Below are 17,676 nucleotides of genomic sequence, written 5' to 3' on the forward strand. Positions count from 1 at the left end.
CATTATTAGGCAGCATGGAGCCAATAGGTTTATCAATGTTGATCTGCTCCAGAGAGTCCTATTCTATTGGCAGTACTTCTGTACAGGGACTAGACAAGCTGTGTGTGCATTTGCACATCTGTGTCAGCAATGGGTGCAGCTTAAAGTAGCTGAATGCATTCATTATAAGGGGTGTCCACAAACATTTGGACACATAGTATATTTTCACTGTATCAGAATTTTGAATAAATGGACCAATAGAAATGCTCCAAAATGCCTTCAATCTTTTTACATGGACTGTTACAGGTCATACCTGTAATAACTCCGCTGGCGAGTCCTGGTATCCCCTGGATCTGCGTGACGTTGTTGTGGGTGAAGTATTCATCACACACCGCGTTCAGTTCTGAAGAGTTACAGAAACGCATCCACAGCACTGTCGTGTTCTCCACCATCGCTGCTGGAACCGGAGAGACTGTGCTGTTGAAGCCTGAGCTGACGTTAACGTGAGTTATTTCCTGCGCCGGAGTCTCCCGTGGAACCAGAACCGTCTTGGCACAGTGATGGTCTCGGAGTTCATGCTGAGAAAGGCTCCGGTTCCCCAGCATACACACCCTGTGGAGAGGCAGGAGATGGACCGGTCATTAAATTCAGCTGTATGTTGACTAATTCTTCATTAATATCATACATATAAAATTATATTATAAATATTATAAATAAATAAATAAATAAATAGATAGATAGATATTTGATTTATTACATATTTATACATTTACTGTTCCCTTAAGACACAAGATAGTCTCAAGTACTATCCTCCAGTGTGTTCCAACACCATGTAATACATTTATTTATGCATGGTTTGTTATCGGAAGAAGATTATTAGTGATATGTGTGTGCATATTGCAAATTTATATAGTTATCCATCTTCTTATTCGTATGTATGTGTATTTATTTATTTATTTATTTATTTATGTGTATTTCATTTATTCATAGCCACTAAGGCCGTGGGCAGACTGCACCATGTGCGTATGGTGATGTTACACTGTATTCTGCGGTACTGTACAGATTCTCAGAAACACAGGATTGATTATTAATAAATAGTTTCGATATAAAGACCGGGGTCAGACAGTGGTTCCCTTAGAGTTGTGTTTGAACCCCAACCACTAGAGGGCAGGGCTGTCCTCGGTCTTCAGATCCCACTGTTCTGATTGGATAAAGAGTTAGATCATTTTCTAATAACTGATAAGATATACTTTATTTTAATTCACAAATAAATAATAAATAATAATTAAATAATAATAACTACAAAAATATGTATAACATAAAAAACACACACAAAAAAATACAGGTATAAGAAAATACTGATAGACCAGAGTATCGTCAAATGTTTTGCATTACTGTATCGATTCTCAAAAGTCTAAAACATTTATATATATATATGTATTTTAATTATTATCGTTATTATTATTATTATTTATTTTTATTATTTTTTTTTTTTTAACACTCGTAACTCCTGTATCGTGACACATATTATATGGCACTGTTATGACCCTATCGTATAGACACACTGCTACATCCTCATAACAGCTCACGCTCTGTAAATGTGGTGAAGTCCACAGCCAGACTCTGCTCACGACTGGCACAGTAGTGTCAAGCTCACTAGAAAATCAGCACTCACGAGAAAGAAGGCGGGCTGAAGGCGGACACCAGAGCGCCGGTGTAGATGGAGAGGATAGAGACGATGACGCAAGCCAGGAACACAGAGGCCAGCTTGTTTACGTATTTCACCCCAACGAAGACCAGAAGAGACATGAGCAGCAGGAAAATGGAGCCGTAGACACGCATGTTGTTCAACATGGCCGCCGCCTCGCCCTCGGGGTGCTGGGAGACGAAGATGGCGGCTCTCGGAGCTATGTACATCTGAGCGGGACAGGGAGCAACACAGACATTCTGCTTACAGAGCAGTTCAGGGAACAGACAGAGCAGTGTGATTGATCGCTGACCTCAGATGCTATTGATCAGCCAAGAAAATAAAGAACTCTTACATGGGGCCTAACTGACCTATCTAAGCTCCGCCCACATACACGTTCCTCCTGAGCAACGGTTGTGAGGTTGGACAAACAAGAAAGAGCGTCCAGGTTCAACACTGCAGTAAAGCTACTGCTCAGTGTAATGATCCTAATGTTATTACATAGTTATTAATATTATTATTGTATTTTATTATAATTACATTTCATATTACATATTTAAGTATTACTATGAACCATTATTATTTATATTATACTGTATATTCATTATTATTCTACATTATTATATATAGTTATATCCATATTTACAAATTATACTTGCATTATAAATCCATTATTTTAAGGTATTTTTATGTATACATTATTACACTACATTTATAGAATAATGTATTATTATATTACTATAACTGCATTTCATATTAAAAATTTATGTATTTATATTATCCATTTTGTGGGTAAAATAAAAGTCTATATTGACTGAGTGATATTCATTATCATCATATCATACTCAATTATGCACTATACTTATTTTTTTAATTATTATACTTATTAATATACATGAATTATAGTATGTTTTATATAAGTCTCTATCTGCTCCATAGAGTCCTATTCTATTGGCAGTACTTCCTTACAGGGACTAGACAGGTATCTGAATGCATTCATTAGAAGGGGTGTCCACAAATATTTGGACATACAGTGTATGACAGACGCTACACCACTACATCGAGCAGCTAGAATGATTCTACAGGAGGTGAAGGGTGGTGTTTAATGATGAAGAGTATAAGGAAGGTTCCCGCACCAGCAGGATCTCGATGGCTCCCAGGATGTACATGGACCCAGCGAAGGTGGTGCCCAGATAAAAACACAGGCCCACTGCACCCCCGAACTCTGGGCCCAATGAGCGAGAGATCATAAAATATGAGCCCCCAGCTACAGAGAGAGAGAGAGAGAGAGAGACAGAGACAGAGACAGAGAGAGAGAGAGAGAGACAGAGACAGAGAGAGAGAGAGAGATTAGTGAATCTATGACAGTCGACTCCAACTCTACAGAAGCATGTTAATGTACAGTAGATGTTAGAAATTAGGATAAGAGCAAATTAAAGGAGCAGTTCAGCAAAAAAATCTGATTCCTATGATTTCTTCTGACCCCAGATTCAGTCAATCAACCAAGACATGCTCGGTATCTGACGTGAGCTTCTTTAGCTTATAACAGGAGATGCTAGGCTAACATTGCTAACAAACACTGCACTTAGACTGTCACCGATTTACTCGTCTTTGGAAACACGGACTCAAAAACTTCATTTATTTAGTTCAAACTATTCAAATCTGCTGAAAAGCTCAAACATAATAATACAGCTGAATACACACTGAATAGACCTTCAGGCTGAACCGGATCTACATCCTCCTCCTCATCACGTCCCGCTCTATAGAGCTGCTCCTCTCTCAGACCAGTGGTTCTGGTTCTGTTTGGGTTTATAGACTAAAGTCAGTCCCACCGTCTCCTAAACCTCCTCCATCTACCAGCTGATGAAGATCTGGAGGAGCTCTGAGAGAGGAACGGGTTTGGGGGCGTGTCTACAGAGATGAGTAAACTGGTGACAGTCTGAGTCCAGTGTTTGTTAGCAGTGTTAGCCTAGCATCTCCTGTTGTAAAGAACCAATCAGGGTCATCTGATTTTAGACTGAACCGCTCCTTTAGGAAGATGGATTCAGAAAAACTGTACATAGGAGAGAGGGGGGGGGTTACCTGGTACCACTCCATTAGTGGCAATAGCACTCATTGAGATAGCAGTCAGCATGGTCTGAGAGAGAGAGAGAGATAAAGGGCGAGAGAGATAGAGATTACTTTAGTTAATAAATAACTTTTGTTCTTTTCTTTGGTCACAGAAGCACAGGGGGAGACTGTTACCCAGAGCTGTGCAACTATGGCAAGTAAATAATTATGACCACAGTGTGTGTGCGTGTGTGTGTGTGTGTGTGTGTGTGTGTGTGTGTGTGCCTGCTTGTGTAACTCACACAGCAGCAGCAGATAAAGACGATACACAGTGCCTGTAAAATTCCAGCAGTGCCGACAACCCAGGTGAGCCTGAGGAAGAGGATGACGCCGAAGATGTTCTGAAGGCATGGCAGATACACGCCCATAAAGGTGCCCATCTGAGGAGCCTGTCAGACAAAACACACCAGAGAGTGAGAGATCCACAGGAAACGTAGAGCAACAGTCCAAAAAATGAAAAGTGATCAACCCTGTAACAATATTTACCACAATAATGCATCATACATAAGATACATCATGTTTATATATATATATATTGTTGTCTATAACATATTTTGTGTTATAGACATATAGCATATATATATATTGTTGTCTATGTCTTTCATATGAATCCAGGTTAATCCACTGTTCCTTTAGTGTAATTCTGCAGCGTGCTGTATTTCGGGCAGTGATGTGAGGTACGTGAGAGGATCACACCTTGCTGGCTTTGCGTTTCTCCCCGATGCTCTCCGCCTCCTCATGCTCTCGAGCCCCCTGTGTGAGGTTGGTGTAGTTGGCCAGACGGGAGAGAAGAGAGGAAACCTTTGGACGAGTGTCCATCTCTTCCTACAGAGAGAGAGAGAGAGAGGGAGAGAGAGAGAGCAGTAGCAGGTCACTCGACTGTCTCCACTGTAATTAATCAGTGTTAAGTGGGATGAGGACAGAATGTCTTGCTAAGTGCGTCTCCTGTGGATCCGCTCGGTCATTCTCAGGACAGCTCTCACTTAATGTGCTCTGAACTGACCACATCAACCGTCTGCCCTGTATCACTGACCCTAACGAGGTCAATAACGATCCAGCATTAATGAATTCTGTTACACATCTCAGTGGAGTTCTCATGTATTCATGCAGCAGGGTATGAGTAAGCAACGGGGCTGTAGTAAAGGTGGATAATTGCACACACATCATTTTACAATGTCCAAATAATTCCATACTGTAATTATGCATTTTTAAATGTATTATTTTACTTATTTATGGTATTTAGTTTATCATTATTTGTTTCTTTTATTGTTCTAATAAATATTTTAAAATGACATCCACATGCTTTTTTTATTTTACATTTAGATGAAAAATTTAAACTTAAATAAAATATTTTAAGGCTGTGTGATACAGACACAATTAGCAAATTTTAATAATTTCATGGAATATCATAATGACCATATAATGGCATTTTTATGGTATATGAGATAAAGTATTATATATAATACAGTGTTTTCTTTATTTATAAAAGCAAATAGAAAAAGTGTAAAATGCTGTTAAAACGATGTATATAAATATACATTTGTGTCTGGGAGTCCCAGAGGGCCGATGTTGCCTTGCTCTCTCTGAATGTGGGATGTATGGCCCTCCCTCTCCCCCATCACTCATCACATTGCTTGTTAGGGGGAGTCTCAGCTAGGGAGTCTAATTGGATAAATGACAATTGGGAGAAACTGTGAGCTCGATTTGTTTTGTGGCTGAATGCAATCAAAAGCTCCTCACAGCACTGTTCTGATATACAGTTTGAACCAAGAGTGATGAGGGGAGAGAGCGCCACCTACCCACCGGGAGAGAGAGCGCGGCCAGCTGTGCTCTCTCTGACTCTGACCGCTCGCCTGGCGAATCGCCTTGGCTCAGTATACAAGTACGACACCCAGGCCACAGTGGCAGCACATTGGCCTTCGTGGCTCAGCGGTATATCTTGACCAAGTTGAATTATCTGTTATTTCTTAATTTAAGCAAAATAATCTGCCAATAGAATAAGACCTTTTTGTAGTGAAGCACTTCTGTAAGTTGCTCTGGATAAGATATATCAGATATATCATATATAATATCAGATAACTCTTTTAGTGGATCTAAGCATCTAAAGATGTGAGAAAATGACTGGAACCTTAAAATGAGAAATATCAGATGAGATGATTTGACTCAGAGATCATTTTGCAGTGCATGAGTTCATGGGCTACACTGCTGTTTAATGGAACTCTCCATTCCCCATGCTGAGTAGCAGGACTAAGCTTAATCCCTGTACAAGAAACTAATACCACAGAGGCCGACTCCCACTCAGTGACAGATCAGCATTCTGCCATGTCTTACCCACCCGTACCTCAAACAGAGCCAGATTTCTGTCATAGAAATCATCGTCATCCACAGCGTGACTGTTATTGATATACACACTGGAGATCTTAGCATTGCCATCACCTGAGAGAGAGAGAGAGAGAGGAGTGAGAGAGAAACAGGGAGAGTGAGAGAGAGAGAGAGAGAGAGAGAGACATAGAGAGAAACAGAGAGAGAGAGAGAGAGACATAGAGAGACACAGAGAGAGAGACATAGAGACACAGAGAGAGAGACATAGAGAGACACAGAGAGAGAGAGAGACATAGAGAGACACAGAGAGAGAGAGAGACATAGAGAGACACAGAGAGAGAGACATAGAGAGACACAGAGAGAGAGAGAGACATAGAGAGACACAGAGAGAGAGAGAGACATAGAGAGACACAGAGAGAGAGAGAGACATAGAGAGACACAGAGAGAGAGACATAGAGAGACACAGAGAGAGAGACATAGAGAGACACAGAGAGAGAGACACAGAGAGAGAGAGGGAGAGAGAGACAATCAGTTATCATCAACAAGTGAAAATCTCTCAGGTGGTTTACACTGACAGCTTTGAAGAGTGTTTCAGTGTGTGTGTGTGTGTGTGTGTGTGTGTGTGACTGTGTGCGGGGCGTGCAAGAGAGAGAGACTGCTACCACAACTGTTACCACTGCAGCTCCGTCGTCACATTTCAGTTTCATCAGCCTCAGCGGCAGTGTCAGCAGTACCACTCTCACTTCCCCTTGCGCGCACACACACACACACACACACACACACACACACACACACACACACACACACACACACTTGGTGTAACATCTTCCTGCAGGTTTCTCTTTCCTCACGTGATCAGGGCTGTTTACACGCCCAGTTAATTTGCTAAAGTCCACACCGGGGGTGTGTGTGTGTGTGGGGGGGGGTGGGGGGGGGGGGGGTGTACACCTTTAGTGAACCCATCTGCTAATTCCCTACTACTGAACTGAACACACACAGCTGGTCTAGTCCCTGTAGAGAAGTACTGCCAATAGAATAGGACAACATCATGACCCTATTGGCTCCATGCTGCCTAATGCCAGGCGTGGACTAGAGGGGTATAAAGCCCCCCAGCATTGAGGAGCTGTGGAGCAGTGGAGGAACTGTGTTCTCTGGAATGATGATGGAGGAGCTCCATCCAGTACTTTTGGGAGGAGTTGGAGAGTTGAGGATGATGACCTCAAACATCCTGACCTCACTCTCCATGCTCTTGATACTGAATGCAATCAAACCCTCACAGCAATGCTCCTCCTCCGGAAGTCTTCTTCTCTGCACAGTAGAGACAGTTACTCCAACAGAAGCAGGATCAGCTCTTTAGTACCCTTGATTTCAGAATAAACAGTGAATAAGCAGGTGTCCCAATACTTTTGTCCATCCCTCCAGCAGGGATTACAACTAGCTAACAAGCACACACACACCCACTGCACAAGGACCATGGGTGTGTTTTCCCGCCCGGCTGATTTTAAATAAACCCACCGCTGCTGTGGGCTCTGATTAGAGGAGAGGGCGTTAACCAGAGGCTCTGAGAGACAGTGGGGAGAGCTGCGTTCAGCCACACCGAACATCATCAGAGCTATTCTAACACCTCTCTCCCTCCCCACACACACTCACCTGGACTTTCTGACCAGGCACAACACAGATCTTTCTGGGGTAGATCGGCATGTAAACATGTGCAGTATTCTATTAAAATAATAATAATCATAATAATAATAATAATAACAGCTGATAATCTGATCTGGGCTGCAGTCGTTAGGTCTGTGTGTATCTGTGGTGAATCAGCCCGTCTGAACCTAGAAGCTATGATGCAGTTTTACCCCGTAAACCCTGTTTACACTCTGCAGCTGTTTCCTGCTGACTGACTGCAGTACTGCTGCGAGGCTAAGCAAAGCCTCCAGTCCTCAAAGCCTTGCTTATTATTATATTATTACATGATCAAATTATTATTTATATAGAATATAGACTGAATATCCTATATACTCTTAACACACACACATAAACTGCAAACCTACAGACAGTCTCAGTCATATACTGTGATGAACAGCCGTAATGTGTGTCTATTTATACATATATGTGTGTGTGTGTGTGTGTGTGTGTGTCAGGCCACACTGACTACCTCAGCTAAATAAACCCACTGAAAGGTTTTATATTCAGCACAGCAGACTAAAAATAACCAGTGCAACAAAAAGGCAGTGCAGCTCTGGAGCAGCTCTGGAAGTGGCATGCAATCCATCCTCCTCCAGCTCTCCCACCACCTCCTGTCTCACACTGTGCTTCATTCATACACTCTGTAAAATCCTCTTAAATCTAGTCTAAATACACTATAATGACAAAAGTATTGGGACACCTGCTCATTCACCGTTTCTTCTGAAATCAAGGGTGCTTGCTTCTGTTGGAGTAACTGTCTCTACTGTCCAGAAAAGAAGGCTTTCTACTAGATTTTGAGGATGGAGCATTGCTGTGAGGATTTGGTTGATTGCATTCAATGACAAGAGATTTAGTAAGATCAGAATGTTGTATGGATAATCTGGAAAAGTACTGGATGGAGCTCCACCAGCATCATTCCAGAGAACACAGTTCCTCCACTGCTCCACAGCTCCTCAATGCTGGGGGGCTTTATACCCCTCTAGCCCACGCCTGGCATTATTAGGCAGCATGGAGCCAATAGGGTCATGATGTTGATCTGCTCCAGAGAGTCCTATTCTATTGGCAGTACTTCTTCTCATACTCAGCACATCAGACCGTGAGCCCTAACTACCCAAACACACCAACAAGTCGGGTTCTGCCGGCTCACCGTGCTCAGTGTAGCTGCGGTCCGGTGTCTCCGCCCCGGCCGTGACGCTGGCCACTCCGGACACCTCGCTGGGTGGCTCGCTGCGGTTGACGCTCTCGCGCGAACCAAAGCGCACCCGGGCGCAGGAGCGCAAGCTGAGGTCGGGCGACGTGTCAGAGAGGCCTGGGATGTCCTCGGCTTTGGTGGGCGTGACCGTGAAGCGCACCGAGGATGCCATGGCTTCCCGGGCCTGCTGGGATTCCGCCAGGGTGACCACTGGGATGACCCGTCCACTCTCAGCTAGCGGTGTGGGCAGGAACGGGTCCGGGCCGGAGCGTCTCCATTGAACGGGGCTGAGAGAGGCTTCTGGATGTGGTCCTTACTGAGGGCTGGACAACGGCAGTGTGGGACAGTTTATGGGTCTTATAGCTTTATAAGAGGTATGACCTGCTGGAGATAAGGGCTCAGCAGTTTAGGTGATTGGTGTCCAATCTGAGGTAGAAGCGCTCTCAGTAAAGTGCTCTATACATTCGCAAGGAGGTCTTCTAATGAGAAAACAGAGGATATGTGAGAAAATGGCTTTCACTGATGCTCAGAGACCAGGTCTTCTACTCTGGTGCTAACCCGTTAAAGATATGCTGGCGATGCCCTTGGCCCTTCACCTCTCTGCAGGCCAAGTGGACTAGACATGGGCTCAACGTGTCCCGGACATTTAAGGTGCTGAGGAGTAATGAGGAGCAGGCTGACGAGACAAAACTGCGTCTGTGGGAGAAAAAGAAAGAGACAGTCAAGAGAACGGATTTACCAATTTACCGATAATCATATTTAATAAATTAGCTCAGACAATGTATCAGTATCAGCGCAGATACTGACTCTAAAACACAGTATCGTATCAGCGCAGATACTGACTCTTAAATACAGTATCGTATCAGCGCAGATACTGACTCTTAAATACAGTATCGTATCAGTGCTGATCCTGACTCTAAAATACAGTATCGTATCAGAGCTGATCCTGACTCTAAAATACAGTATCGTATCAGAGCTGATCCTGACTCTAAAATACAGTATCGTATCAGAGATGATCCTGACTCTTAAATACAGTATCGTATCAGAGCTGATACTGACTCTAAAATACAGTATCGTATCAGAGCTGACACTGACTCTTAAATACAGTATCGTATCAGTGCTGATACTGACTCTAAAATACAGTATCGTATCAGAGATGATACTGACTCTAAAATACAGTATCGTATCAGAGATGATCCTGACTCTTAAATACAGTATCGTATCAGAGCTGATCCTGACTCTAAAATACAGTATCGTATCAGAGATGATCCTGACTCTTAAATACAGTATCGTATCAGTGCTGATACTGACTCTTAAATACAGTATCGTATCAGTGCTGATCCTGACTCTTAAATACAGTATCGTATCAGAGCTGATCCTGACTCTAAAATACAGTATCGTATCAGAGCTGATACTGACTCTTAAATACAGTATCGTATCAGTGCTGATCCTGACTCTTAAATACAGTATCGTATCAGAGCTGATCCTGACTCTAAAATACAGTATCGTATCAGAGCTGATACTGACTCTTAAATACAGTATCGTATCAGAGATGATACTGACTCTAAAATACAGTATCGTATCAGAGATGATCCTGACTCTTAAATACAGTATCGTATCAGAGCTGATCCTGACTCTAAAATACAGTATCGTATCAGAGATGATCCTGACTCTTAAATACAGTATCGTATCAGTGCTGATACTGACTCTTAAATACAGTATCGTATCAGTGCTGATCCTGACTCTTAAATACAGTATCGTATCAGAGCTGATCCTGACTCTAAAATACAGTATCGTATCAGAGCTGATCCTGACTCTTAAATACAGTATCGTATCAGTGCTGATACTGACTCTTAAATACAGTATCGTATCAGTGCTGATACTGACTCTTAAATACAGTATCGTATCAGTGCTGATACTGACTCTAAACTACAGTATCGTATCAGTGCTGATACTGACTCTTAAATACAGTATCGTATCAGAGCTGATACTGACTCTAAAATACAGTATCGTATCAGAGATGATACTGACTCTTAAATACAGTATCGTATCAGAGCTGATACTGACTCTTAAATACAGTATCGTATCAGTGCTGATACTGACTCTAAAATACAGTATCGTATCAGAGCTGATACTGACTCAAATACAGTATCGTATCAGAGCTGATACTGACTCTTAAATACAGTATCGTATCAGAGATGATACTGACTCTAAAATACAGTATCGTATCAGTGCTGATACTGACTCTAAAATACAGTATCGTATCAGTGATGATACTGACTCTTAAATACAGTATCGTATCAGAGATGATACTGACTCTAAAATACAGTATCGTATCAGTGATGATACTGACTCTAAAATACAGTATCGTATCAGTGCTGATACTGACTCTTAAATACAGTATCGTATCAGAGATGATACTGACTCTAAAATACAGTATCGTATCAGAGCTGATCCTGACTCTTAAATACAGTATCGTATCAGTGCTGATACTGACTCTTAAATACAGTATCGTATCAGAGATGATACTGACTCTAAAATACAGTATCGTATCAGTGATGATACTTGATAATCTTGATAATAAAGCCCTTATTTAATTAACTGCAGCAGCTTGTTAGTGACTGTTGTTAAAATATTTGTATTATTTTGTATTAATTGCGACACATAAAATCGAGCTAGCTATTATATACAAAGCACTTACGACTTTACAAACTACATATATAAACACAAAGTAAAGTTAAATAAAGTAATGAATAAAGAAAATAAATAAACATACATATAAAATAGAAATGATGTGAACTGCGTTCACTAGCTTTCGTTTAACAGCATTTCGTAGGTAAAATCTTTAACAATTGTTATTTTATTTTTTAACTAAAGTATATATTTTTTTTAATTCTAAACAAAATTAAAAATCATAAACATTAACCAACAGTGTTTTTTCAAAAAAATACCCTTAAACTTGTAAACATGGACACAATCTTCACCCATAACAGCTAGAAGTGCTCAGCTATGTCCTATCTGAAGAAAAGTGATCAAATAATACAAATATACACGGAGTTACTGAAGCTCGGGATTATTTTATTATAATATTACAAGTGCTGATCAATCATAAACATCATTAATACTATGTGTGTGTATAAAATACTATGTGCAATACCCCCTCCCCCTCATATGTGCAATAACCTGTAAATAATATAGTTATTGCTTTTTAAATTCTTATTTATATTGTGTTTATAGTGTAAATTATTGATCTACATTTCTGTATCTGAGTGTCTTGCTCTCCCTTTCTGCTGACACTGAGAATTTCCCCACTGCAGGACTAATAAAGGACTATATTATCTTATATTATATTATCTTATATTATCTTATTACACTTGTGTTGTAAATAAATTGTTAATTAACTAAATTAAAAGTCGTATTTACATGCAGAACAGAAGGCAAGATAGCTGCTTGTGTCCATATATTTTGCAATTTGCATATCGTCCCAACCGCTCCACGGACGATGCCATCACCACCACCCTTCATCTCTCCCTTACCCACCTGGAGAAGAAGGACACCTACGTCAGAATGCTGTTCATAGACTTCAGTTCAGCATTCAACACCATCATCCCACAGAACCTCACCAGGAAGTTAAGCCTGCTGGGCCTCAACACCCCCCTCTGCAACTGGATCCTGGACTTCCTGACAGGAAGGCCCCAGTTAGTCCGGTTCGGGGACAGCAGCTCCAGCACCATCACCATGAACACTGGGGCACCTCAGGGCAGTGTACTGAGTCCTCTGTTGTTCACCCTGCTGACTCATGACTGTGCTGTGAAACACAGCTCTAACAGCATCATAAAGTTCGCCAATGATACAACTGTGCTGGGTCTCATCAGCAAAGGCGACGAGTCAGCATACAGAGAGGAGGTGCAGCAGCTGACAGACTGGTGTACAGTCAACAACCTTCACTGGAATGTAGAGAAGACCAAGGAGATGGTTGTTGACTTCAGGAAATCAAGACCGGATCACTCTCCGCTTAACATCAACGGCTCCTCTGTGGACATCGTTAAGAGCACCAAGTTCCTTGGTGTCCACCTAGCGGAGAACCTCACCTGGTCCCTGAACACCAGCTCTACAGCCAAGAAAGCCCAACAGCGTCTCTACTTCCTCCGGAAGCTGAGAAAGGCCCGTCTCCCTCCACCCATCCTCACGCTCTTCTATAGGGGAACCATAGAGAGCATCCTGAGCAGCTGCATCACTGCCTGGTTTGGGACCTGCACAGCCTCTGACCACAAGACCCTCCAACGCATTGTGAGGACAGCTGAGAGGATCATCGGAGTCTCTCTCCCCTCCGTCATGGACATTTACACCACCCGCTGCATCCGCAAAGCAACCAGCATTGTGGATGACTCCACCCACCCTTCACACAGACTGTTCTCCCTCCTGCCATCAGGAAGAAGGTACCGCAGCATCCGGTCCAACACGACCAGACTCTGCAACAGCTTCTTCCCCCAAGCCATCAGACTTCTCTCTCTCTCTCTCTCTCTCTCTCTCTCTCTCTCTCCAACCATTTACCCCAGATAACATGGGAAGCATTTTTTGCACAAGCATTTGCACTAATAACTTTACTACCTCACTGGACTCTATTTATTGCACATTGCACAATTTGCACACTACAGTCATTATTTATTATCCTCTGTCTGTACTGTGTTGTGTTCTGTATGCACTGTCTATGTTGCTCCATGGTCCGGGAGGAGCGTTGTTTGGTTTCACTGTGTACTCTGTATGTAGTTGAAATGACAATAAACCCACTTGACTTGACTTGACTATATTACAAATTATACAAATTAAATCTATAAATCGCTGAATATATAATAATAAAAGATGATAATATTTGATAAAATTATAATAGTGTGTTAATTTAGATTTAGGTGTTACAGGATAACAGATAAGGGCCTTGTCTGACCCCGCAGAGCTCTCAGTGCAGCTCCTCATCACAGGCACCCGCGGGGCTCCTCCAGCGGCCGGGGGAGAGGCGGAGCAGTGCGGGAGGACCGGGTCAGCGAGGCGGCTTGATGCGGCCAGCTGCTGCCGCTAGCATCGCGAGGCTAACCGCGCTAGCATCCATATTAAGCCAATTAGGATTTCTGGATCGGGCCGGTCGCTCGAGCTCGGGTCCGTTTTCATAACAGAGCATTGTTAAGTGAATGTGAGGTTTTCTGGGCTCGCGGTCGCGGATAAGAGGGCGGAATCCGACCCGGTTTTAGGCAGTTTAAGGGGCAGAGCCGGCTCGCGCTAGATCACTGCGCCAGCGCTGCGGACGCCCCGCAGACCCGAGCCTGAGCGGCCGGCCAGATAGACACACAGCCCCTCTCTCTCCCTCTCTCTAACAGTAATTAATTAAAGCATCGCCTCGGTACAGCACTGTGTAATTACTGCTCACACCGCGAGCGCACTGGAACTGACCGCTCCCTCCGCACTCTCGCTTTCCGGCCCATAAACAAACCCTAATTCTTCCCCACCAGCACCTTTACCTTGCGTCACCTTGCCTCGGGTCCAGGGAAGCCGTGCCTGATCTGGATGAACTGAATTAAACTAAATCCATTCATGCCCGAGTTCCCACCCGTCCTCCACCTCCTCCACCTCCTCCACCTCCTCCGCGCGGTCTAACAGCGCATCCTCCAGCCCTGCGTGAGCACTTTCGCTTCCCGTACTACTGTAGGTAGTACCGCAGTGCGGCATGGGTAATGTAGTCTTTTGAAGCACAGCTGAACTACAGATACAGATACCCACTATAGGACTATGATCCATTTGATGAGAAACAAGCTGGACAACGAGAAGGTCAGCAAACTAGTTTTATTGTAAATGTGAGGCAGGTTTGCCAAAGTAATCATAGTTGAGGATGACTTTAAAAATGTGCACAATTTAGTTCATCACAAGTTTACAGAAATACTGAAGTATGAAGGTAGAAAAATATTAACAGTTAATTCAAATTAATTAATTAATTAAAAATAATTATTACCTCAACCTTATTCAATTTCCTCAGTTTATTCCTAAATCACATTTTTCTACCTTGAGACAGAGAGAGCAAAACAAATACATCCAGGGCGAGGGGACCACACACACACACACACACACACACACACACACACACACACACACACACACACACACACTTTAACGATGAGGTGTCCATTATTCAGTGCTCTACAGCACAGGTCGTGGCTGTTGGGTCAGCAGAAGGCCGAAGCGCTTCTTTATGGTCACTCTGTGTCGGGAAAACTTGTCATCAGGGGAGAACCGAGCTGGATGTGCAGAGCTGGTGGGTCGACCCTCTGGATCCACTTTCTGAAATCATTAATAAACAAAACAATTAATAAATAACTGCAACACATGAGCTTTATTTATGTTTACTCAGCTCAGTAATAATAATTACAGTATACTCAAATATGACAAATTACAGAACAGCAGGAAAAGATGAATAAAGAAAAATAAACTGTTGATTATAACTCATCACTCTTTATATTCCTGATTAAACTTATTCTTTTATATTTATCTGCTGTTTTGTTGTTGTCCTCACTACTCTACCCCCCTCCACCAGTCCCTCCTCCTCCACCACCAGTCCCTCCTCCACTCCCTCCTCCACCTCCACTCCCTCCTCCACCAGACCCTCCTCCACCACCACCACTCCCCCCTCCACCACTCCCTCCTCCACCACCACCACTCCCCCCTCCACCACCACCACTCCCCCCTCCACCTCCACTCCCCCCTCCACCTCCACCACTCCCCCCTCCACCAGTCCCTCCACCACCACTCCCTCCACCTCCACCAGACCCTCCTCCTCCTCCACTCCCTCCACCTCCACCAGACCCTCCACCTCCTCCACTCCCTCCACCACCACCACTCCCTCCTCCTCCTCCTCCTCCACTCCCTCCTCCACCAGTCCCCCCTCCTCCACCACCAGTCCCTCCTCCACTCCCCCCTCCACCACTCCCTCCTCCACCACCACCACTCCCCCCTCCACCACTCCTCCACCTCCACTCCCTCCTCCACCAGACCCTCCTCCACCACCACCACTCCCCCCTCCACCACTCCCTCCTCCACCACCACCACCCCCCCCTCCACCTCCACCACTCCCCCCCTCCACCAGTCCCTCCACCACCACTCCCTCCACCTCCACCAGACCCTCCTCCTCCTCCACTCCCTCCACCTCCACCAGACCCTCCACCTCCTCCACTCCCTCCACCTCCACCAGACCCTCCACCTCCTCCACTCCCTCCACCACCACCACTCCCTCCTCCTCCTCCTCTCCCTCCTCCACCAGTCCCCCCTCCTCCACCACTCCCTCCTCCTCCACCACCAGTCCCACCTCCACTCCCCCCTCCACCACTCCCTCCTCCACCACCACCACTCCCCCCTCCACCAGTCCCTCCTCCACCACCACCACTCCCCCCTCCACCTCCACCTCCACCACTCCCCCCTCCACCACCACTCCCTCCACCTCCACCAGACCCTCCTCCTCCTCCACTCCCTCCACCTCCACCAGACCCTCCACCTCCTCCACTCCCTCCACCACCACCACTCCCTCCTCCTCCTCCTCCACTCCCTCCTCCACCAGTCCCCCCTCCTCCACCACTCCCTCCTCCTCCACCACTCCCTCCTCCACCAGTCCCTCCTCCACCAGTCCCTCCAGGGCGATTATCTCCGACCCTTCTAAATTTCTTACTGCTGTTAAAATCTAGTCACAGTAATCGTGGCTCAGAGACATAATTAATGCAGTAAACTATCAAACCCTGATAAAAACCCTGTAAACAATCATGTAAACAATCATGTAAACACGTGGCTCGTCACGTGGCTAACTGCGACCCTCCTCCAGCAGGTTAGCCTGTTGTTTGCTAACACAAGCCGCTTCAGTCTAAAGCAGATACGAGTTAAATTAAGCCATTAACGGCCTGAACGAATGGGACACGGTAACACCGCAGTGCTGGGTAAGCAGGACTCGGACCTTCAGGGTGTAAACCCGCTCTCCGCTCTCACTCAGGTAGAACTGCAGGAACATGGTGGCGCTGCTGCTGCTGCTGCTGGAATATCCCGCTGCTCTGACTGATGCGAGTCTCTGATCCGAGGATCCAGCGCCTCTAAAGCCGAGAAACAGCCGCAGACCTGGAGAGGAGAGGAGAGGAGAGGAGAGGAGAGGAGAGGAGAGGAGAGGAGAGGCTCTGCGAACACCACGCGGTTCTTCTCCCCGCTCACAGGATATCCGCTGTAAGAGGAAGAGGCGCGGAGGATGACGGGAAATGGAGTTGTTGATGAACTCATCCGCGCTGCCCCCTGCCGGTGTAACGCAACACCAATAAACACTAATTTGATGAAGGAGCTGGTTTAGCGTTTATTTCTTTACTGCTAGTATTAGCAGCAGTGTTATTATTATTATTATTAGTAGTAGTAGTAGTAGTAGTACCGTAGCAATATTAGCATTATTATTATTAGTATTATTATTATTATTATTATTAGTATTATTATTATTAGTATTAGTAGTAGTAGTAGTAGTACCGTAGCAATATTAGCATTATTATTATTAGTATTAGTATTATTATTATTATTAGTATTAGTATTATTATTATTATTAGTATTATTATTATTATTATTATTAGTAGTAGTAGTAGTAGTAGTAGTACCGTAGCAATATTAGCATTATTATTATTATTATTATTAGTAGTAGTAG

General features: G+C 44.1%; 2 protein-coding genes across 2 annotated transcripts in view; both read right to left on the bottom strand.

The window, feature by feature from the left end:
* LOC140547108 (solute carrier family 12 member 6-like) overlaps nucleotides 1–14,589 on the bottom strand; it is a 28,972-nt gene extending 14,383 nt beyond the window's left edge. Inside the window, exons 1-9 of the mRNA XM_072670653.1 lie at nucleotides 14,486–14,589; nucleotides 8,928–9,668; nucleotides 6,117–6,211; nucleotides 4,472–4,600; nucleotides 4,018–4,164; nucleotides 3,749–3,803; nucleotides 2,803–2,933; nucleotides 1,655–1,896; nucleotides 293–591 (exon numbers count right to left, since the gene is read on the bottom strand). Of these exons, the coding sequence (XP_072526754.1) occupies nucleotides 293–591; nucleotides 1,655–1,896; nucleotides 2,803–2,933; nucleotides 3,749–3,803; nucleotides 4,018–4,164; nucleotides 4,472–4,600; nucleotides 6,117–6,211; nucleotides 8,928–9,144 (1,315 nt within the window). The 5' untranslated portion in view covers nucleotides 9,145–9,668; nucleotides 14,486–14,589. The remainder of the gene's footprint in view (nucleotides 1–292; nucleotides 592–1,654; nucleotides 1,897–2,802; nucleotides 2,934–3,748; nucleotides 3,804–4,017; nucleotides 4,165–4,471; nucleotides 4,601–6,116; nucleotides 6,212–8,927; nucleotides 9,669–14,485) is intronic.
* A 203-nt stretch (nucleotides 14,590–14,792) lies between these two features.
* nop10 (NOP10 ribonucleoprotein homolog (yeast)) lies at nucleotides 14,793–17,211 on the bottom strand. The gene is made up of 2 exons (XM_072670231.1): nucleotides 16,957–17,211; nucleotides 14,793–15,299 (listed from the first exon to the last, which is right to left on the bottom strand). Exons 1-2 carry the CDS (start codon nucleotides 17,008–17,010, stop codon nucleotides 15,159–15,161), a joined length of 195 nt encoding a protein of 64 aa, XP_072526332.1. The 5' UTR covers nucleotides 17,011–17,211; the 3' UTR covers nucleotides 14,793–15,158.
* Nucleotides 17,212–17,676: the final 465 nt, after the last annotated feature.

The sequence above is a fragment of the Salminus brasiliensis genome, chromosome 24, assembly GCF_030463535.1.
Source record: "Salminus brasiliensis chromosome 24, fSalBra1.hap2, whole genome shotgun sequence".
NCBI lineage: Eukaryota > Metazoa > Chordata > Actinopteri > Characiformes > Bryconidae > Salminus > Salminus brasiliensis.